The 21,151-nt window shown below is 65.8% G+C and overlaps 2 protein-coding genes across 7 annotated transcripts in view; one reads left to right on the forward strand and one right to left on the reverse strand.

Annotated features, from left to right (window-relative positions):
- Positions 1 to 11,030, forward strand: part of TBC1D2B (TBC1 domain family member 2B) — a 53,864-nt gene extending 42,834 nt beyond the window's left edge. For all 6 annotated transcript variants that reach the window (XM_019803537.2, XM_019803538.2, XM_011229622.3 and 3 more), the window contains 4 exons: positions 1,799 to 1,916; positions 4,103 to 4,288; positions 4,469 to 4,590; positions 8,299 to 11,030. In XM_019803537.2, coding sequence (XP_019659096.2) covers positions 1,799 to 1,916; positions 4,103 to 4,288; positions 4,469 to 4,590; positions 8,299 to 8,494 — 622 coding nt within the window. In that variant the 3' untranslated portion in view covers positions 8,495 to 11,030. The remainder of the gene's footprint in view (positions 1 to 1,798; positions 1,917 to 4,102; positions 4,289 to 4,468; positions 4,591 to 8,298) is intronic.
- Positions 11,031 to 13,041: 2,011 nt separating this feature from the next.
- ADAMTS7 (ADAM metallopeptidase with thrombospondin type 1 motif 7) overlaps positions 13,042 to 21,151 on the reverse strand; it is a 42,316-nt gene continuing 34,206 nt past the window's right edge. The window contains exons 17-24 of the mRNA XM_034668877.1: positions 20,722 to 20,848; positions 20,213 to 20,426; positions 18,507 to 19,886; positions 17,484 to 17,636; positions 16,921 to 17,094; positions 16,676 to 16,822; positions 15,550 to 15,712; positions 13,042 to 13,412 (exon numbers count right to left, since the gene is read on the reverse strand). Of these exons, the coding sequence (XP_034524768.1) occupies positions 13,255 to 13,412; positions 15,550 to 15,712; positions 16,676 to 16,822; positions 16,921 to 17,094; positions 17,484 to 17,636; positions 18,507 to 19,886; positions 20,213 to 20,426; positions 20,722 to 20,848 (2,516 nt within the window). The 3' untranslated portion in view covers positions 13,042 to 13,254. The remainder of the gene's footprint in view (positions 13,413 to 15,549; positions 15,713 to 16,675; positions 16,823 to 16,920; positions 17,095 to 17,483; positions 17,637 to 18,506; positions 19,887 to 20,212; positions 20,427 to 20,721; positions 20,849 to 21,151) is intronic.

A 21,151-nucleotide genomic window follows, 5' to 3' on the forward strand; every position in this document is an offset into this window, starting at 1 on the left:
GCCACGGGAGGCCCCGGGGTCTGTGCTGCACGGAACTGCACGGGAAGCTGTTTCATGCCGCGTATCCGGCCCACACGCCTCCTGCTCAGGCTGGCGTGGCACGTGTCCCTTGCGTTCTGTCGGTGCGGGAGCGGGGGAACCAGGCTGGTTAGCAGTTCGGACCAAGAAGCAAGACTCTGGGTGCGCTCTTGAGGGATTTCCCCAGAAGCCAAGTGCGCGCGTTGAGCTCTGACTGCCGAGGTTTATTCTGGCTGTTCAGGGGCCTTTGAAATCCTCGTGTGCCAGCTGCTGACCTCCAGGAAGGGCCGTCTGTTTGCATCGAAAGCGTTGCGGGAAGGGAGGTTTCCAGGTGGAATGTGCACACCAGGCTTCCGGGAGGTCACACTGCATCCATGGGGTCAGGACGGGGCAGCCCCCCTGAGCCCCGGAAGCGAAAGGGGCTTGGGCTTCCCCTCCACAGCCCCCATTTACAAAACCAAAAAAAGAGCCTGTAAATAGGGGGCTGCCGAACGACATGGTCTTGTTTTGCTTAAATCCACAATTCACGTTGACTGCTCAGTCTAAACGTTTCCAGAAGCTGAAAACTTCTGAGGCCCGAAGGCTCCGGTGGGGACCTGGTCGCGGAATCCGTTCTTCCCCACAAAAGCAAGACTTCCAGAAAACGAAAGCTTTCCACCTGCAACCGCACCGCCTTTGGGGCCTCTCCCTTTTCACCATTTCCCCGAATTTGTTTGCTTCCAGATATCTTACGCGCACACCCCGAGAACCCAGAACTTCGGTAGACGAGCGTTAGCCATTTCTGAGTGACTCGGGCCCACCGTCTGGAACGTCCGCGAATCTAAACCACGTCCCGTGGGGCTGTCCTGGTTTTGGACGCTTGGCCCCATGTCCCGGCCCCCGTGGACGCCGTGGCTTTGCTTTCTCTCCTTTCGTCCCTGCCACGGCCGCCTTCCTGCCGACGGCACAGTCAGGCCTGCTGGAGGCATCCCCTTCCCACCTGCCCCACGTCTCTCCATTTAGCCTTTTAGTTTGAGATGAGGCCATTGTAATTTTACGTGAGGGTTTCCCGTGAGACGCCGCAGCTCCGTGTCTGAGAGGAGGCTCTTGGATTCCAGAGGCCGAGAGACGGGCTCCTCTCTGGCCATGTTGTGTCCAGACCCTGCCCGGCTGCCCACCGGGAGCCGAGCCTGGGATACCGGGGCAGGTCCCCTCTGGATTGGTGACCGCATCGTGGTCGGGCCCCCGAACGGTGGAAGCCACGCCTCCTTCCCCCCATGTGCCTGCCGTGGGTACAGTTCCTCCCGAAAGCCCGTCAGAGCGGCGGCTCATAACCGTCTTTGTTCTTTGTCTCTTATGCTCACGCCTGGGTTTCTTGTGCGTGGAAAGATCAGCTGCATTAACTGCGTTCTTTTCCTCTTTCATGAGGCTGGTTGATCATTGGGAAGGAATTTCATCTTCTTTTAACAAAAACCGAATGAAGAGGTTGGGGGGAATAGTAGCGTTGCTTCTCGAACCTGAGAAAATGCCTCCCTCGGGGCACCCGGCTGGCTCGGTCGGGGGAGCCTGCAACTCTCGATCTCGGGGGTTGTGAGTTCCAGTCCCATGCTGGGTGTGGGGATGACTGGGAAAAAAGGAAAGAAAGAAAATGACTCGCTCGCGTACGAACGCCTACTTGTCGCTTCCTGGGGTCTGGAGAAGGTGTGGCCGCGAGGACTGACAGCACACGGCGGGCGCTGCTGTCCGGACCGGCTGTGCAGCCTGGCTCGCGGGTGCTCACCATGCCGCCGTTTGCTTGCAGGTTGGTGGCGGTGGCCCTTCTGTACCTGGAGCAGGAAGATGCTTTCTGGTGCCTGGTTACCATAGTGGAGGTGTTCATGCCGCGAGACTATTACACAAAGACGTTGCTGGGGTCCCAGGTACGTGTAGACACGCGGCGCCTCCGCCAGTGAGGTGGGAGTTCCAGCTGAGACGGGACTGAGCTAAGTCTTTCTGGGGGTCCCTGCGCGCGCTGCAGCTCTGACCCCGCGGCGGGTACACAGGGCAGGGCGCGCCGCGGACCCCGGCCGGGCTGAGCAGGAGCTGGTGGGGCGGGCTGGCGGTTACGCGCCTGAGAGGAGGACCAGCCCCGCAGCCCTGCTGTTCGTGGTGCCTGCTCAGCTGTCCCCCCCGGCTCCCCATCCCCCCCACCCCAGCCTCCGCTGTCCCCCCCGGGCCCCGCCANCCAGCCTCCGCTGTCCCCCCTGGGCTCCGCCATCCCACAGACACAGCTGTCCCCCCCCCCAGACTCCACTGTCCTCCCCGGGCTCCACCGTCCCCCAGACACAGCTGTCGCCCCGGGCTCTGCTGTCCCCAAGACACAGCTGTCCCCCCATCCCCGGACTCCACTGTCCTCCCCGGGCTCCACCGTCCCCCAGACACAGCTGTCCCCCTGGGCTCCGCCGTCCCCCAGACACAGCTGTCCCCCCCAGGCTCCACCGTCCCCCAGACACAGCTGTCCCCCCGGGTTCCGCTGTCCCCCAGACACAGCTGTCCCCTGGACACAGCCACGTGCCTGGGCGGCTAAGCCGTGGCCCAGGAATGTCTGGGAACCCGGTGTGTGAGCTCAGGTTCTCCAAGAAGCTGAGGCCAAGGTAGGAGTCGACAAGCTAGAGATTTCTGAGGGAGGCACTGGCGAAGGACCGCAGTGGGAGCGGGGAGGCGGGGGAACCCCTAGACCAGGGAAAGGAAGGAGATGTGGGTGGGATGGATCTCAGATGGAGGAAGTTTGGCCAGGCCGGCGGGGAGTCCTCAAGCGGGGGCCACCTGTTACAGGCACACAGCTCGTGGGAACAGGCTGCGTCCGGGCCTGCCGTGGTCACTGCCTGGCTGGGAGTAGCCAGAGGCAGTGCTGGACCCAGAGGGGCAGCGTGGGGGCTGCAGTCACCTCCCCTCCCCAGTGAGGGCCCAGTTCATGCCCACCGCGCCTGGAGCCTGAAGCCAGGGCCGGGCAACACGCGCGGGGAGAGCCCAGGGTTGTCCCCGTGCGGGCAGCCCTCACGTGGGCAGTCCTGGCTCTGGACCAGCCCCTTGGGCCCAGGCCAGAGCTCCCCTGGGCCAGGCTGGGCCCGCTGCCCAGCTGGCAGCCCTGCTCGTGTGCCTGACCTTCCCAGCCCTGCAGCGGCCGGTGGACGCCCTGGCAAGAGGCCGGCAGGGGGCAGGAGGGGAGTGCCGGTAGTTCTCGGCCCGCCCCGCCCATCACGGGCACTGCCTGTCCACGGTCTCGACTCCTCCATGGTGCCAGCTCGTCTGGCAGCTCCCCCTGCTTGGGGGACCTCCCTGCTCCAGCCTGGGAGCGGCTCCCTGCCCTTGCCTCTGGGCCACCTCACCATCAGCTTTGTGGCTTCTCTGCTCTTCCTTTACCATGTGACCACGTCCCTGCTCAGAATCTCTCTGTCGTAAACATTTGAGGTGGCCTCTGCCTGGCTGGGCTTCCGGCCTGTGCCACCGGTGCTGCTTCTGTGGCGGCCCTGGCTTGCACCCGTCCGGGGCTCCGGGAGCACTACCAACACCTCTCACCAGGGCCCTGACCGCAGCTGTCCCCACAGGCCAGGCATCTGGCTCCCCCACGGGCTTCTCACTCTTCTGGGGATGGACGCTTGTGCCCAGCAGAGCGCCGTGCCCGACCCAGCGAGGAGGGCGAGAGCTTCTAGTTTGATGGTAGTTTGCATGTGGCTTGTGGTGCCCCCACGGCAGCCCTGTGAGAGCGGGCTGTGGGGATGTGCCCCAGGCCATCCCGTGTGTAAGAGCTGGGGCTGCACCGAGAACCCTGGAGGCCGCGCGCCTTTGCCGCCTCAACACCCAGGCGGCATCTGTGGGACGGACGTGCTGATGCCGCATGTCCTCTTGGGCCCAGGACTCGGTTTCCACCCCCTGGAACCCTGGGTTGTGAGCGGGCAGCAAGGCTGACTCTTCCCCAGCTCTTTGCAGCTGCCTGTCTTCCCGGGCCGCTCGAGGCGGGAGTGGGTTTCGGGCGCTCAGCACGTGCCTGCAGTACGCGAGGCCGGGCGTGCAGGGCTCCGTGGCGGGCGAGCGACCCGACGCTCCTCCCCTCCGCCCCCTGCAGGTGGACCAGCGGGTGTTCAGAGACCTCATGAGCGAGAAGTTGCCTCGGCTGCACGCGCACCTGGAGCAGCACAGTGTCGATTACACCCTCATCACGTTCAACTGGTTTCTGGTGGTGTTCGTGGACAGTGTCGTCAGTGACATCCTCTTCAAGATATGGGACTCTTTCCTCTACGAGGGACCGAAGGTGGGTCCGCTCGCCGCACGACTGGTGGCAGAGTGGCCAGCTCACCGGGGACACGTGAGGGTCACCGCGGGCCGGAGCGGCCCCTCGGTGTGCCGCCGCGGGAGGGCACGGGGGGCCACCTCCCGGGCAGCCCTGAGCCGAGGGCCTCTCTGCTGACGGACGTCCCCGTGCTCCCCGCAGGTCATTTTCCGGTTTGCCCTGGCGCTTTTCAAATACAAGGAGGAGGAGATCCTGAAGCTGCAGGACTCCATGTCCATATTCAAGTACCTCCGTTATTTCACGCGCACAATCCTCGATGCCAGGTGAGTCCCGGGGGGGGGTGTCCCCAGTGTGGCAGACGGCAGACGCGCTGTCCCTGCTCCCCAGAGAGCAGCCGTCCCAGGGGTGCGGCGTGCGAGCCAAGAGTGGGAGAGGCTGCAGACACTGATGAGGGGGAATGAAGAGGGAGGATGGCTTGTCCTTGATCCACTCGACACGCGTCCCACAGGCCGGTTTGTGTGTGTTCAGCGAGCTTTCCCTGAGTTCTCCCGGCGTGGTGGGCCGTCCGCCAGGCACTGAGCCGGACAGAGGAGGGACAGGCCCTGACGAGAAGAGCCTGAGGGGAGACGTACGGCCTGACGGGCTGGGTGCTGCCGTGGGGGAGGCCCAGACCTGGGACGGGGCAGGTGCAGGGGCAAGGCGGAGTGAGCAGGGCTGGGCAGAGCGCAGCTAGGAAAGGGTGTCCTGGGTCCAGGGAGCTGGAGCAGCGGCAGGGAGGTGAGACGCAGCCTGTCGGGGGCTGTGGAAGTGGCTCGGCCGGGGCAGCCGGGCGGGAGCAGAGTGGAACTGGGCCTCGTGCCCGGGGTCTTGGGAAGACAAGGGGCCAGGGGTCCAGGTGGCCTAGGAGGTGCCCCCAGAGATGGAGGAGGGAAGTGGACCTGGGAAGACCCCGGACTTCGGCCGGGTACCATGTCAGGGGGAGTGTCCCCCCGTGCCCCCGTAGCCACATGGTGTTGCCTGTTCCAGGCGACTGTCCTCCATGTGCCCTGACCATGGCTCGCGGCTGCTCTGGCCACGCTCTCCGGGGGCTCCCACGGGGGCTCCCACAGACCTGATGCTGGTTGGACCGGGGATGGTGGTGCTGCCCTGAACCACGGGGGAGGGGCGGGTCACAGTCCTGTGCTGCGCGGTGCTGAGCGCGAGCCACTGTCCCCGTCCACGCGCTCCAGGCTTGTGCAGCCATGTGAAAGCCACAGGTCCTTCCGCTGAGAAATATCTGGGGCTGTCCAGACCAAAACTTGATTTCAGCCTTTTTTTTTTAAAGATTTTATTTATTTGAGAGAGAGCGGGCATGAGAGGGAAAGCACAAGCAGAGAGGGAGAAGCAGGCTCCCCGCCGAGCAGGGAGCCTGACTCAGGGCTCCATCCCAGGACCCAGATATCATGACCTGAACCTAGACGCTCAACTGACTGAGCCCCCCGGGCATCCCGCTTTCAGACTCTGGACTGTAGGTCATAAGAAAGCTGCTTTGTCTCAGAACCTGGGACGCCGTTCTGGAGTGTGATGAAATGAGACAGAGCCTGTTGAAATGTTGGTGGTTTTTGCTAAAGGTCTGTGTTAGATACTGAGGTTTTTAATTTCCTTTTTGTTGCAAAATGCTTGTTGCGACTCCCCACGGGGACGCGTCCACGCACTGATGTGTCACAACCTGCCTCAAACCCCCCAGGGCCCCCTGTAAACCGACAGGCGCCCTCTCCTTGGCCGGCTCGTGAGACGCCGTGGGGCAGCAGCCGGACTTCATTGCCGCAGGGCGCCCGTGTTGGGGGGGGAGCCAGGCGCAGGAGGGACCCGGGGCGGGCACTGGGGCTGAGGTCCCCGGGGGAGGGGGCGCTGGGAGCAGAAGGGGCTGGCGGAGGCCAAACTTGACTCCTAGAAGTCACCACTATTTTTAGGGCCTCCCACTTGGGAAGTGGGGTTTTAGGGTATTTTCAAGCTGGATGATGATAGTGTCTGCAGCAGTGACCTAAGCTTCGCCACGTGGAGCCCGAGGGTAACGGCCAGCGAGACTGAGTCTGGGGCGACCCTTGAGAGCATCCGCTGAGCTCACACGAGGTCTAGAATGGCAGGGCTGCGGGATTGGGCGCCAGGGGTCCCTCCAGCCTCAGCGGCAGTGCCCCCTTGTGAGCGGCTCTGGGGCAGCTGCCCGGCCACTGTCTTCAGGTAGTCAGGGTTCGCAGACGCAGTGACGGGCCGGGACCCCGGGATTGCAATACGCTCTCCAGACCAGCGGTTCCGCATAACTGAGCGGTTCTACTGGGGGAGGGGAGAGGCCATGAGTGGCGTGTGTTCGGGGATGCCGAGTTAACAGGACTGAACAGTCCCGAGTCCAGGCTTCCGGGGTATTCGGCTGACCGGGCCCGCAGAGAGCCCTGCTGTGCCCGCGGGGCGGAGAGGCCGCCCGAGGACTTGAGTGCTTCCTGGGTTTGTCCCCTGTCGCGAAGAGGGGGCTGGACCCCAGGTCTCGCAACCGGGGGCTAACAGCTGCGGGAAACGGGGCCGGTCGTGTGGGCCCTGGGTCCCAGGTCCTGGCGGGCACTTCCGTTCCCAGAGACCACCCCTCTGCAGCCCGGGCTCCACTCAGGCTGGCCCCGTTCTCCGGCATGCCCGTGTTCTAGAACACTCTGGGAACTTGGCGTTTGAGGCTGGCCTTTCTGATCTTTGACCTCCTGCGGGAGAATGCTCTGGAGTCAGGCTGTCTGAGGCGAAGATGTCTCCACGGTGTAGACATCTGAGAACTCGCTGGCTGACGTCATGCCGGATAGAAAACATGGCCGGGGGCAGGAGGCCCAGGCAGTGGTTGTGCCGTCACCGCCACTCCTCGGGGCTGGAGGGAGGAGAAGCCTGGGGCGGGCCGCATGGGCAGGCTCGGGCGTGGGCCCCTCCGTGCTGGAGGAACCCCAGGCCAGGCCTCCGGGCACGTTCTGGTTCTGTTTTTGCTAAACCACCGGCAAGCGGCTAGGGGCCTGTTGGCGGGATTGGTGCCTGATCCTGTGGATGGATGAAACCCATCGAGTGCCTATCTGTCAGTACACTGTGTCCAACCCTTGTCACAGGGCTGACGGGGTCTGACCGTCCCTGTCAGGTGGGCTCCTTCCTTGTCAGTCCCAGGAAACCCTGAACCAGCCTCCTGCTGGTCCCGAAGGCTCAGGCACACTGGCCCTCAGACTCCCAGCAAGTGCCAGGCGCTGTCCTGTGCTCACGGTGGCCGTGCTGGTGACCCCACACCCCAGGAGGTGGCACTGTGGTCCTTCCAACATACAGACAGGGACTCAGAAGCCAGAAAGGGAAGGACCTTCACCTGCCCCATGACAGCGTTGGTCTCCATCCAGGCAATGGCTCAGAGCCAGCCCCATAGTCTCTGCATGGGGGGGCGAGGCTGGCCTCCAGCTGACAGACCTGCCCCAGGCCCATCCCGTGTCCTGCCCTGCTGACCTCTGTCCCTGTCCCATGTCCTGCCCTGCTGACCTCTGTCCCCATCCTGTGTCCTACCCTGACTCTGTCCCCGTCCCGTGTCCTGCCCTGCTGACCTCTGTCCCTGTCCCGTGTCCTGCCCTCCTGACCTCTGTCCCCGTCCCGTGTCCTGCCCTCCTGACCTCTGTCCCCGTCCCGTGTCCTGTCCTGCTGACCTCTGTCCCCGTCCCGTGTCCTGCCCTGCTGACCTCTGTCCTGTGTCCTCCTCTGCTGACCTCTGTCCCCGTCCCATGTCCTGCCCCATTGCTCTCTGTCCCCGTCCTGTGTCCTGCCCCGCTGCTCTCTGTCCCCGTCCCATGTCCTGTCCTGCTGACCTCTGTCCCCGTCCCGTGTCCTGCCCTGCTGACCTCTGTCCTGTGTCCTCCTCTGCTGACCTCTGTCTCCGTCCCATGTCCTGCCCCGTTGCTCTCTGTCCCCGTCCTGTGTCCTGCCCCGCTGCTCTCTGTCCCCGTCCCATGTCCTGCCCTGCTGACCTCTGTCCCCATCCCGTGTCCCGCCAGGAAGCTGACCAGTATCTCCTTTGGGGACCTAAACCCGTTCCCCCTGCGCCAGATCCGGAACCGGCGTGCCTACCACTTGGAGAAGGTGCGGCTAGAGCTGACGGAGCTGGAAGCCATCCGTGAGGACTTCCTGCGCGAGCGGGACACCAGCCCGGATAAGGGCGAGCTGGTCAGTGATGAAGAGGAGGACACCTGAGAGCCCCCCACCCCGTGACACTGCTCTTCTTGCCCTCACAACCAAAGCGTGCCAAAGGGACCCACAGCAGGTGTCTCTGCTCGTTGGAAAGCCCGAATGTAATGCCCGTGGTCTCTGGAAATCTGCTGGGCGGATGTCCACGGCCATGCTGCACTTTCTCCTTTCCGCTCGGGGCGGGGTCTGCTGTGCGCACAGCATCTCCGTGCCAGGGCGGGGCCTGCCTCCTGCGTGACCGGTGCGCCCCAGGGGACCCGGCTGGCCGTTTCGGGTCTGTTGACAGCATCTGTCTGGGTTTTGTGCTTGGCTTGCACTCTAGAAACCTGCCGTGGGCCGTGTCCCCGGGGCCGCCCCCTGCACACGGGGCCGTTGAGCATCTCGTGAGCGGGCGCACTTCTCGTCGCTGGGCCAGAGCGCGGCGGCTTCGGGGGCGGACGGTGAGCGCAGCAAGTGCATCCCGCGTTCAGAAGCGGCCCGGAGAAAACTCACCTTCGTCTGGACTAGCTTGGGGAGGGCCTGGCCCTCCGGACACGCCACGCTCCCCCCTCGGCCCCAGCCGGTGTTGGCGGACTGCCACGCTGTCCGTCCCCAGCCCGCCCTCTGCCCGGCACGGCTCCGTGAGGTTCTGTGGAAGCTCTTCTCTCTGAGTGGCTCGGGGGATCCCTGGAGGGATGCAGTCCGCACAAGCCGTCCTGCAGAGCAGGCCCACCGTTGGGGCAGGCCTTGGTGGAGGGGACGGAGGAAGCTTCTGGGCACGCCCTCCAGGGCCGGTGCAGCCGCAGGGTGACGCTGCAGGCCCGTGCTCGGGGGTCTCCTCCACCTGCTGGGATGGTGGGGAGGCCGGCTGCCAGGGCCTTAGCCTGGGACACAGCCTTGGTGAGCCGTCCCGGACAGGGCCCTCCCCAGTGCTGCCCAGAGCCATCCGCGTTCTGGCAGCCGGCCTCCCTGCTCCCTGGGGCCAGCGTGGTCCGGGCTGTGGGGTCAGCCCTGCCTCCAGCAGCTCGGGCTGCCCCGGCCGTTGCGCGCACCGGGAGCTCTGTCTTTCTGAAGCTCTGCAGAGAGGCTTTGTTTCATCACCGCGTGGACTGTCTGTGCTACACGTGTGGCTGCGGGAGTGTCCCGGCACAGTGTTACTCAGATAGGAGAGAGACCGTTTCACGTGGAATTTTCACACTACCTGGAGAAATTGGAAGTGAGCCCTAGTCGAGACGTATCAGACGCAGGCTAAGCGTTGGAGTCCCTTGAGGAAGTGCCTTTTCTAAGTACAGATGTTGTCTCGGTCCGCATGTATGGCATCCTGGCTGGGCAGGCAGCTCCGCGTCCCACACCGAGCTCCGCTCTTGGGTTGTGAGGCTGGACGGCTTGATCTTTCAGACAGACGTGTTGCACCATTGCTCCAGGGAGGGGGTGGTGGCCGTTCGGCCTCCGGACGCGGCTTCGGACGCGGCTTCACTGCCATCCGCACACCCCTCCCCGCCCCGGCTGCGTGCGGCTGACGGGCTCAGACTGAAGTTTCCAAGTGGACTTCCCCAGAACTGCCACACCCTGGGGTGAAAATGCTGCCTTTTGGAATAGGCTGGTTTCGTCTGTTTTGGCCCGGTTAAGATCTTAAAAGCACCTGGATTGGGCCCAGGTGCCTGCCGTGTGTGGCCGGAGCCGTGGTCTGGGCAGTGGCCAGCAGCGCTGTTGGCGTCTCCGGGGTCCGAGGCCGGGCAGTGGGCGTGAGAGCAGCGCGGTCGTGGGAGGAAGGGGCGGGGGACACTTTCCCGGAGGCCGCCCTCCCTCTCTGTGTCCAGAGGGCGGCAGAGGTGCTGGGCAGGCCCAGGCGGGACAGGACAGAGAGCCGCAGGCCGCGCACCTCTGCCCTCCCGGGGCCAAGGGCATCTGCCGGCTCGCACGGGGACGGGTTTTGTGTTTTATGGGCTGAACATCTGTTAATACTTTTGTATATTTTTCACTACAGTTTATATTTTTATAGACTATTTTTATCAAGGTTTTTTTAGATTATGAACATCTATTTTATATAATGAGTTCTCCTTTGTGAATGGCCGTGTGTGTGCGCGCACGCGCGCGTGCGAACCCCAGCGGCCTGGGTTGCTCTTGGCTCCTGGGCCCGTCCCCGGCCGGCGGGCTCGCGTGGACCGGCTTCCCCAGCGCCTCTGCTGTCTGTGCTCACGCGTCCGGCGGCACCAGCGCGCCCAGGGCTGGAATGAGTCTGCGTTCCTCCCACGTTGTATCCATATAGGAAGTATTCTAGGCCAAGTGCCAGTGCATTTTCTTTTTTTTTTTTTTTAACTGTATTCTTGCACAAATCCCCACCCTGGCTTTGTGCGGGGCCGTCCTCCTGCACGTGCCCTGGGCAGCTGGGCCCGCCTGGGGCAGCCCCTGCAGGCAGGAGGCTGGCTGCCGCCTCAGGGGGCTGCGTGGGGGGGCAGTGGCAGGTGACCTCCTCTGATGTCACTGCGGCTTCTAGGCTTCTCTGAGTTGTATTTTGGAACTGTCATACTAAAAAGCCAAATAAACTAATTTGTATAACGTTCTGGTTTGAGATGCAGTTACCGTGGCTTGTGACGGGGCTCACCCCCAGGGCTCAGAGGGGGACAGGACTTCTGGGGGGGGCTCCCCAACCTGCCAGCCGGCTGTTTAAAGGTCCACGCTCTTGGTTTGCTCTGGGGTGTGTGGGACAAGATGATGCCTCGGTCGGCCGTGCAGCCCTGGGAGCCGGGGTCAAGCTGCAGGTGCACTGGGGGCACTGAGGTAAGTGCTTTGGGGTCCGGGGCCTCAGCCAGGAGCTGGAGCAGCACCCCCCACCGCCCGTCACAGTTGTGATGTGCCCCGCCTGAGTCATGGGCTGTTTGTTTGCCTCCTGTCTGGGCTGACCGCTCTGGCCCAGCTGCTGCTGGGGACACCATCCCCCTCACCCCCATCGTCAGAAAAACACGAGAATGATTAAGACCAAATGTCTTTCCACGGTGTCCGGGAGGGGGCTCCAGGGAGGGTTCCCAGAGCGAGCAGACAGATTCAGCGAGGCTGGGGGCACCTGAGGTCACAGCTCAGGAGCAGCGGCTGAGCCGGGCCTGGGACCCCCGAGCTCGGCAGGGGTCAGGAGCACAGAGGCAGAGGCCCCGTTCCCCATTCCTTGTAAGGGTTGCTGCCGCGGACAGAGCAAGCCCTGGGAAGTCATTACAGAGTGCGGGTCCCCAGGGCCTTCTCGGGCCACGGAGCTGTTGCAAACACAGGAAGGAAGTCTGCTGCCCCTGCCTCCCGACTGCTGTGATCTGGGGACTCGTGCACGCCCCAGTGACTCGCTTTCCTGAGTGACCTCAGCCCACCTGCCCCTGCAAGAAGCCACCACGGGGCCTGCCTGGAGTCGTGTTCCTGCCGGGTTGGAGGGGCTCAGCTGCCAGGGGCAGGGCTGAGCGGGAGGCGGGGGGGCTCTGGGACAGTGTGGCCAGGGCCTCGAGCCCCGAGCCAGACCCACGCCAAGCCTTGGCTTCTCGGGCCCCGCGGAAAGGGGTCTGGGGCATGAGTGGGGGGTGGGCAGCTGGAGAGCAGCTCTGCCCTCTGTCCCGTCCAGGTAGGGACTGGCCCCAGGACAGACGCTTGCGGGTGGCTTTAGCTTCTCCTGTGTCTTGTTCCGTCCCCGAGGAGTGACTTTCAGTGATGCCCTCCCACCCCTCACCCAGCCACAAGTGGCCACAGGGCCCTCGCCTCACCACGCAGCTCAAGGGCCACCACGCGCATTTCAGGATGTGTCCCCTGCAGGCATCCACGGGGTGGGGGCCTGGACCCCTCTGAGCCTCCGTGTCCCCCCTTTGGGGAAGGGGGATTCCACCTTCCAGGAGTGGGACTGGGGAACAGGCTCTAAGAGACATGGTCCCTTCTCAGAGGAGGAGCTGGGCCTGGCAGGGTCCGGGCTAGCCTGGCTGGAGCCCAGGACCCTCTGGGAGGACCTCACGCCCGTCGGCTGTCCGCTGCTCTCACCGGTCTGGCTCCCTGGACCCAGGTTTGGCAGGCAGGACGGAGCTATGGTGCCAGGTCGCACCTGGGCCTGATGGGGACAGGAACCAGCTACGACCAGCCCAGCCACCTCTGGACATGGAGCCCATGTCGGGAAGGGACAAGTGGGGGCCGGGAAGGGGGTGGCCGCCCGTCTGCTCCTACCTGCACACCCATCACCCCTGGGGGGTCACCAGCTCCACTCCTCCTCCTCCCCTTTGGTGCAGGTGAGTTAACGTGGGGGGGCCAGAGCCCTCACTGCCATCCCCAGGGGTCAGTCCCTGCTGGAGACGAGGGCCTTGCTGCCCGTGGGGTGTGACCTGTCACCGTGAAACCACAGGTCTCTGAGATCCTGGAGTGGGGACATGGGGAAGGGCCAGGGGGCCTGAAGAGGGGGTGCCACCGCTTCCCTGACCTTTGCCAGGCCGTACCACACCCCTCATCTGCAGCCCGCTGAGGCCACTGAACACGTCTTCAAGGACCCCTGAGGACGAAGGGCAGGGGAGCGGGCCTGAAATTCTCCCGGTGCAAGAGGAAGCCAAGCTGCACGCTGAAACTGTAGGTGCTCATTTATGTATAATAATAATAAAGGTTATGCAAACCATTAAAATAAAAAAATACCTTTTCTTGAGGGAGGGGTCCCCAGCCCGCCACCAGCAGGCCAGGTTAGCACCTTCGGGGTGCAGCCCCCAGTGGGGCATGAGGTCCGTGGGTCTGGGTGCGTGGGCCGGCCGATCCGTGCAGCCGGGCCCCGCTGGGGTGGGTCAGCGGCGGGCGACACGCTGATAGCCGCGGGAGGGGGCTCCGTGGCCCGGAGGGGGGCAGGAGCGGCAGCACTGGGTACGGACGGCGGGCAGCTGGCATCGGCCCAGCAGACGCAGGGTCTCACAGAAGCCGAAGGACAGGCGGTCCCGCTCGCAGCCTGTGTGGGGGGGGCATGGGAGGTGGGACCCTCAGGAGGGAGCCCCCACCTGCACCCCCCCAGCACCTGCACCCCGCGGGGGGCCACCCTCCACCCCCCCCAGGGCCTCAGGTCTCCAGCTGTTGCTGGCCTTGTCCCACCTGCCCGGCCAGGGCTCTGAGGAACCGGCCCGGCTACACTCAGCTTTCTAGAGGACCCCACTTCTGACCCCTTCAGGTGCTCAGGAGAAGCCAAGGAGCCTGCCACCTCTCTCCATCCCTGCTGACCCTCGGTGCCCCCGACAGGTCCTGGTTTCAACAGAGGCCCCCATGCTCCTTGCCAGCCTGCAGTGGAATCGCCCCCGCAACCCTGAACCCTGCACCCGTCCTCCCAGACCTCCCTGACCGCCGGCAGCCACCTGGGTCTCAGCTTCTGGGTCACAGAGTCCCATCTGGCCAGGCCCTGAGCGAGTGGGACCCGGGCCCCGCAGCCCGTCAGCACAACGCTCGTCCAAGGCTGAGGCTTGGCTGGCCCTCCCGCCCTGTGCTTATCGGAGCTATTTTGGGAAGTGGTTTGCTTCCAACCTCCTGGCCTTGCTCCCGCGGCCACGGACAGCCCCCAGCTGCCCAGCTCACGCCAGCAGACGTCCCGGGGGAGGAGAAGAGGAACGGCAGGGGACAGCCGTGGGCCCGGCGGAGGGCAGCAGCTCTAAGCTGCACCTCTCCACACAGGCATCCTGTCGGTAGCCCATGACCTCCTGCAAGCTCATCACCCTCCGTGGGGGGGGGGTTCCCTCCTTTGGCAAGAACCCCCACCTCCGCAAACGGATGTGGGTCATGCTAGGTCAGCTGCTCACCGTGGTGACCACACACCCTGGAGTTTCCAGGCTTTCTAAATGTCTTACCACGCAGCCCCACAAGCCATCAAAACATCCTGGGGCCCCAGGATCTTGGTATCCAAGTCCCCTCCCCGAGCTGGCCTCCACCCTGACCGCCTCCCTGGGGACGGCTGGTGGCTCAGCCGCCCAACCATCGCCCCCCTCCCCCATCCCCCGCCTGCAGTCCACCCGGCCCCCAGCAGACAGCACCGCCGCCCGAGTCCCCGGGGCCCTGAGCCCAGCGTAAGGGGCAGCAAGGAGCCGTGGCCAGCCTCCCTGCAGAGGCAGGGGCTGCGTGCCGCGGGCACGGTGGATGCCGCTGGGAGATCGGACAGGACAGGTGGGGGCAGGGTGGGTGGCACCTCCGTGGGGCCCTGGGCAGCATGGCAAGGCAGCCGCTACTCTGGGCCTGGACTGCAGCTGCCAAGGAGCCAGCCACTGTCGAGAAGATGGGAGGGGTGGGTCCCCAAGGCGCTGACGGCCGCAGACTGTCCTCGGGGCAGGGGGCACGGGCTGACAAGCACAGAAGCTGCTGGTCTCTCCCCATTGACAGAGGGGGCCCCCGGGCTCTCTTCCTGACCTCACAGCAGCTGACCAGGTCGATGCAGTGAGCCCCTTCCCCGAGCACCGTCTAGGCCCTTCCCCATAAGACCTCGCTTCTGCCCGCCCCCCACCCGTTCCCCAAGCTTGGGGGCTCTCGGCCCTGTGTGCTCCAGGAAGGGGCGGCCCAGAAGGGAAGTGGAGCCCAAGGCCACACAGCTGGGAGGGGGCCCAGGTGTGACTCCCCGGCCAACTTCCTGCGCTCAGCGCCGCTGGGTAGGCTGGGGCTGCCGGAAGACGTGTGCGCCTGTGGCCACAGCCACCGCTGGCTCGCGCCCTTCCTCCAGGAGGACACAGCTGGCCAGGAAGCAGCCAGCCGCTGGCAGCCGGCAGGACCCTGGCCGGGAGGCCACAATACACGTTCCGGGGCACTCCTCCTCCGGCCAGAGCGGGGGCCGGGGGCTCACCCAGGCCTGGCCTCACTCAGCCAGTCACGGACACCCAGGGGGAAAAGGAGCTTGCTCGAGGTCACACAGCACCTTGGGGGCCACATCTGCGGCCTCCCCGCCCTTCCTACACTAGAGAGGGGTGCCTGGGAGCACCTAGGGGGCTGGGCCTCCTTGGCTCCGGCCCCGCAGCCTCACAATCCTGGGTCAGCCGGGGTGGTGGGCTGACAATTTGAGGATCCCGTCTCCCGCTGTCCTCCCTGCCCCGACCCCCTGCATGGTGCCACTGACTCACGTGGCGCCTCGGTGAGCTCACAGTCCTGGGTGCCGCACGGCCGGGAGGTCTCCGGCCGGGCCTCGTGGCTGCACTGCTCACTGTCCTCCTCGGGCAGCCCGGTCTGGGTGTTGACGCACTGGACCAGGCGCCGCTGCATGCCACCGCCGCAGGGGGCCGAGCACTGTGGGGAGGGGGGACAGGTGAGGCTCCCCCCTTGGCCAGGCTTGGACCTGGAGGGGGGGCACCCCTGGGGCAGCGGCCAAGCGCCTTCCCCGGGAGCAAGGCCCTGCACCTGCCGGCCTGTCCTGGCTCCTGGCCCCACCCCCGCCCCCTCAGAGCCCTCCAGGCTCGGACTTGCGGGAGCCTCACCTGCCCGGAGGGGCCCAGGAGCCCCCCAGGCTGGAGAAGCCGCCAGCCCCTGACACGGGGCCCTCCAGCCCGAGTCAGGCTTTATCATCAACTAGGAGATCAGGTTGTGAAAAGCCCGGAAAACAGGTTTAATCTCTGCCACCCATGCCAGGCCGCAGGCTAAGTGCCTACTGGGCCGCTCCATTTACTCCCTCACGCCCCCTTCCCAGAGGAGGACACAGGCCCAGCAGGCGAGACAGCCTGCCCAGAGCCACTCAGCAGCCACGGGGACAGCCACGGAGCTCCAGCAGGCCCGGCAGGAGGGAGGCCTGCGCCCGAGGCTTTGCTCGCCACACAGGCACCCCCTCTGCCACACCAGCCTCTGCTCTCCTCCCTTAACACTCACTCAGGTCCCTCCTTCCTGCCCCAGGACGTCGCACTTCCTGTCCCCTTGCGCCACTGCTTCCAACCAGAGTCCCGCAGGCCTCACCCCTGTCCCGCATCAGACGCCCTTCCCTGAGCCTGTGGTTCCGCCCACTGAGTCCCGCAGGCCTCACCCCTGCCCCCCACCCCACATACACACAAGGCCTTTCCTGACATCCCAGCACCCGCCTGTTTCCTTTCGTCCCGTTCTCCCCAGCAGGCCAGAGCTTCAGCAGTGTGGGGCCCTCATCTGGTCGCCACCCACACCTGCGGTGACCAGAGAGCCTGGCGCACAGTACAGGACAACTCCTTGAGGGAACGCAGGACTGAACGGTGCTTGCCGGGCCCGTCCCTCGCCTGCAGGCTGGCTCACCTGGCCCCAGGGCCCCACCACCCACTGCGTACAGGGGTGCGTGTTGCATGGCTGTGTGCTGTTGGGTCTCAGCGCCTCCTCGCAGAGGCCCGGCAACGGGCAGGTCACCAGACGCTGCTGCTCGCCGCCACCACAAGCCTCCGAGCACTGGAAGGTGGGATGGACAGGGAAACGGGTCAGGGCGTGGCCAGGGCCTGAGGACACCCCACCCCCACCCCATCCCATCCCGGGACCCCAGGCCTCACCTCCCTCCAGGAAGAGATGTACCAGCTGAGGCAGGGCTGCACCCCGCAGGGACGGCGGGCGGGCGGCATGGCAGGCCCCGGCTGGCAGTGGAAGGGCCGCAGCGGCCGGAGGTCCTGTGTGTCCACGCACTGCACGTCCCGCATCGAGGACCCTCCGCCACAGCTGCGGGAGCACTACAGGCCAGGGAGCACGGTGTGAGCAGACCCCACGCACGCACACGCCCGCACGGCTCTGTGAGGGGTGGCAGGTCAGGCTGGGGACAGACCTCCACCCCCTGCCCGGGAGAGCCGGCCAGCCTCAGGCTGCAGGTGCGGAGCCAGGGCCGCCACCGCAGGGCACAGGATGACAGGGAGGAGCAAGGGAGCGGCGGTGACAATGAAATTCGGGGGTGGGGGGTACAGAGAAAAGGGCAGAGCCAGCAGCGAAGGGGCTCGCGGCAGGTCAGACCAACCCAGGGAGAGGCGAGGGGTCAGCAGAAGGAGCCCAAGGACGGAGGCGCAGAGCCCCCCCAGCCTGCACCGGGGTCCGTGCGGACCCGGCTTGCTCCCCGAGCGCCACGCACCTTACTCCAGTTCCCCGTGTGCCAGGCAGCACAGGGCCTCAGGTGGCAACGGCGGGCGGGCTGGGGCCGGCCGGCAGCAGCGCAGTCCTCCTCCCGGCCGGAGCTGCAGCGTACGGGCCTCCAGACGGCACCCAGGCCGCAGGTGGTGGAGCACTGGGGGCCGGGGCACAGGCATGAGGGCGGGCACATCCCCTTCACCCCCCGAGCCCCACGGCCACGGCTTGCCCATCGAGGTGGGCGGGACCCTGGTGGAGCCAGAGCCTCGCATTCCCCATCTGCAGAATGGGCTCCTCCACCCACCACCCAAGGAAACTGAGGACAAAAACTCAAACACCTCCACGAGCAACTGTCCCTGCTTACAGGGGACGCAGGAGGTGGCCCAGCTGTCATGACCAGGTTTGCTGCTCCCCAAAATCACCTAGGAAGGGAGTCTGGATTCCTCGCTTAGTCCCTGCCCGTCCCTCCCCACCCCAGAATGAGGAGTCTGAACAGAACTTCCACAGGGGCAATGCTGGGGCGCCGGTCAGCCTCTGTCTATCAAGTTCAGACCCTCCCTGGCCCCTGACTCAGCGGGGAGGGTGGGGGTGGGAGGCCAAGCGGCGAGGGCCTGACCAGCCCCTGGAAGGGCCAGGCCGAGCCCTGGGGAGCCTGCTGGGCACAGCTGTCCAGGGAGCGCCCTGCCCGGGAGCAAACAAGCCAGACAATGAGCGTCAGCTCCTGGCTGCCCCCCAATGTTTGTGCCTGCCCGGCCTTCCCAGCAGCCCCTGTGCTGCTCAGGCATGGACGTCAGGGGACCCCAGAGACCAGCAGATGGGCCCCTTGCCCCCCCCGCTTACTGCTCAGATAGGAACATGAGGCTGACAGGGCAGACTGCCCCGGGGGGGCACATGGAGGGCAATAGGACTGATCTGGGGTCAGGGGCTGCCAGTTCCCAAACCCCAGAACCCCCAGGCATCTGGAAGGCAGCCGCTTCCAGAAGAGGAAACAGTCAGCAAGGTCCTGGTGAACCCCAGCCCCTCTTACCTCACTCCAGTTCCCCACCTCCCAGCTGGCATTCCTGGCAGGTGGCAGGTCCTGGGTCAGGCTGGGGTCCAGAGGCTGGGCCTCGGGGGCTCTGCTATTGTTGGCTGAACCGTCCTGAGCTGGTGTGGGCGGGAGCACAGGGCTCGGGGGCACCTCAGAGCCGGGGGCTTCCGGCTGCCCCATAGGTCCTGGGCCAGAGGCCATGCCCCAAAACGTGTGCTCAAGGCCAAGGGGAGCCGACAGAAGGAAAGTTCCTGGCACAGCCGCGGTCTGCAGGTGCCATGGGGCTGGAGGGGTGGGAGTCCCCGGTTCCAGGGGGCCATCCCTGCCTGTGGTCGCTGGCAGAGCAGCTGGGGGAGGGAAAGGAGCTCTCCCAACGGGAGGCTGCAGCTCAGTGTCCCCAGGACCCAGGCCACCTTCCAGAGGTGGTTCCCAGGCCACAGTCCCCACCGTCCATGGATCGCCTGCGCCAGGACTGGAGGCGGTGCGGGTGGTGCTGAAGGAGGGCAAAGGGGGCGACATGGGGCGGGATCCTGGGGGCAGGCTGGTCCCTCCATGGTCTAAAGCTTCCCCCTCCTCTCCCCCCTCCCCCCCCTCTTCCTCCTCCTGGGACAGCTCGGACAGCTCGTTGGTCCCCCGCTGGCGCGGAGCGGGAGTTTGGCTCTGGCTGTCTTCCCCTCCCGGGAGGCTCCAAGTGGCAGCAGGCGTCTTTGTGCCACTGACTGAAGCAGGGGGCCAGGGCCAGCTGGGGAGCCCCAAGTCTGGGTGCCTGGCGGGGGCATCTTCCTCAGGTAAGAAATTGACCAGGGGGTTCCCAGGGGTCTGCTCCGAGGGTGGGGGCAGAGACAGGCTGGGCCAAGGGGCAGGGGACTCTCCCAGTGCCCCCTCCTTTTCGGTCCCCGGAGCCTCTGAGGCCGGCAGGCGGGTGCTTATGGGGGGCTCGGCAGGACTGCTCAGGGGTGGGGGCGTCCAGTGCCCTGCCCCTGCCAGGTCCGGGTCGGGCTCCTCAAAGGGCCCGTAGGACAGGTCCTCGTGGAAGTTAATGAAATTGTAGTCGTAGTAGAAATCGTCAACAAACACAGGCCCCGGCGGGCCCAGCTCAGGGTCCTCCTCGATGGCATTGCCCATGCCGGCCGGCTCAGGTGATGAGGGCGGCAGAGGGCGCAGGGCCAGGCGCAGGGGGATGAAGTCGATTTCATTGAAGAGCTCCTGGCTGGAGGAGCTGCTGCCCGAGCCTTCGGGGTCCAGGGCCTGAGGACAGGGCGGCAGGGAGCAGGCAGCCCAGCTGGTCGGCCGCTGGGTCTCATCGCAGGGGATGCCGGTGTCATTGGTGCAGAGGACTCTGCGGTGCTGAGTGCCTTCCCCGCACGTCGCCGAGCACTGTGTAGGAGACCAGGCTGAGGCGCTCGGCCCAGGAGAAGCTGGCGCCTACTGCGGTACCCTGCCCTGGCCCAATGTCAGAGCGAGAGGCCTCAGCCAGCCCTCTCTGACCCCGTCCAGCTCGAGACCGTGGCTGGCAGTGGTGGCTTGCCAGGGCACCCTAGTAGTCCCTGAGGCTTTGGGGACAGGGCCTGGCCGGGGAAGGCCCCAGCCCCCTCCCACCGTGCTGCCCGGCAGTAAGGGCCCCTTGAAGGCTGTCTCCACCTCCCTGTAGCCCAAGACTGATGGCGGAGCTGGGGGCGGGCCCCTCCTGTCCCGACGCTCACCTGCGACCAGCTGCCCACGGCCCAGGTGGCTGGACAGGGCACATCCCGGAGGCAAGGGGTCTCGGCAGGGGGCCGGGGGAGGTGCGCACAGGCGGCCGGCTCCAGGGCGCTCTGCTCATCCGGCCCCACGCTGCGGATGCAGAGCACGGAGCGGCGGGCGAGGCCCCCAGGCCCGCAGGAGCTGGAGCACGGCTGCCACCCCCCTGCCCACCACCTGCCGGGCACACAGGGTCCCGGGGGTCAGGTCTAGGCCCGGTGCCAGGACTCAGTCCCCGGTGTTCCTGTCACCCCCACCCCTGGGGGCGCTGGGCGGGTTCCCAAGCACGTCCACGCAACCTGGGCTGTCCCGGGCTGCTGCTGGCGGCCTGGGGACAGGGCCACCGGGGCCTGGGGTTCAGTCTTGGGGAAGAGGCCACGCCCTGCTGCCTCTGCTGCTCCGTGGACCCGAGGGACTCAGGAGCCTAGGGTGGAGGAGCCTGGGGTGGAGGCGGGGATCAGGGTGGGCTCACCGGGCCGGGCAGGGCTCCTCGCTGCACTTCCTCTGGCGGTCATCGGGCCGGCCCAGGGGGTCGCAGTATCTCTCGTCCACCGGCCCCGCCTGTCGCTCAGTGCAGTGCACGATTTGCCTCTGCAACCCTGGGGGCCACGGGGGCTCAGCCTGGGCCTGGCGCCCGGGGTGCCCCCTGCCCGAGCTGCCCTGTGGCCCAACACAAGGCCATACCGGCTCTGCTGGAAGCTCCCAGAGCAAGGCCTCCCTGCCCCCTCTCGCTGTCCTCCCAGCCTTCACCTCTGGCCCTGGAGCGGGAGCAGAGTATGCAGGCTCGGGGGGGACGGGGGGGCCAGCCCCTCGGCTTCCTAGCTGGGAGGCCTTGGGCAGCTCACTAGGCCTCTCTGAACCTCTGTGTCTTTGTAACAACAATACCTGCCTCCCGAAGCCGC

This window comes from Ailuropoda melanoleuca, chromosome 9, assembly GCF_002007445.2.
Source record: "Ailuropoda melanoleuca isolate Jingjing chromosome 9, ASM200744v2, whole genome shotgun sequence".
Classification (NCBI taxonomy): Eukaryota; Metazoa; Chordata; class Mammalia; order Carnivora; family Ursidae; genus Ailuropoda; species Ailuropoda melanoleuca.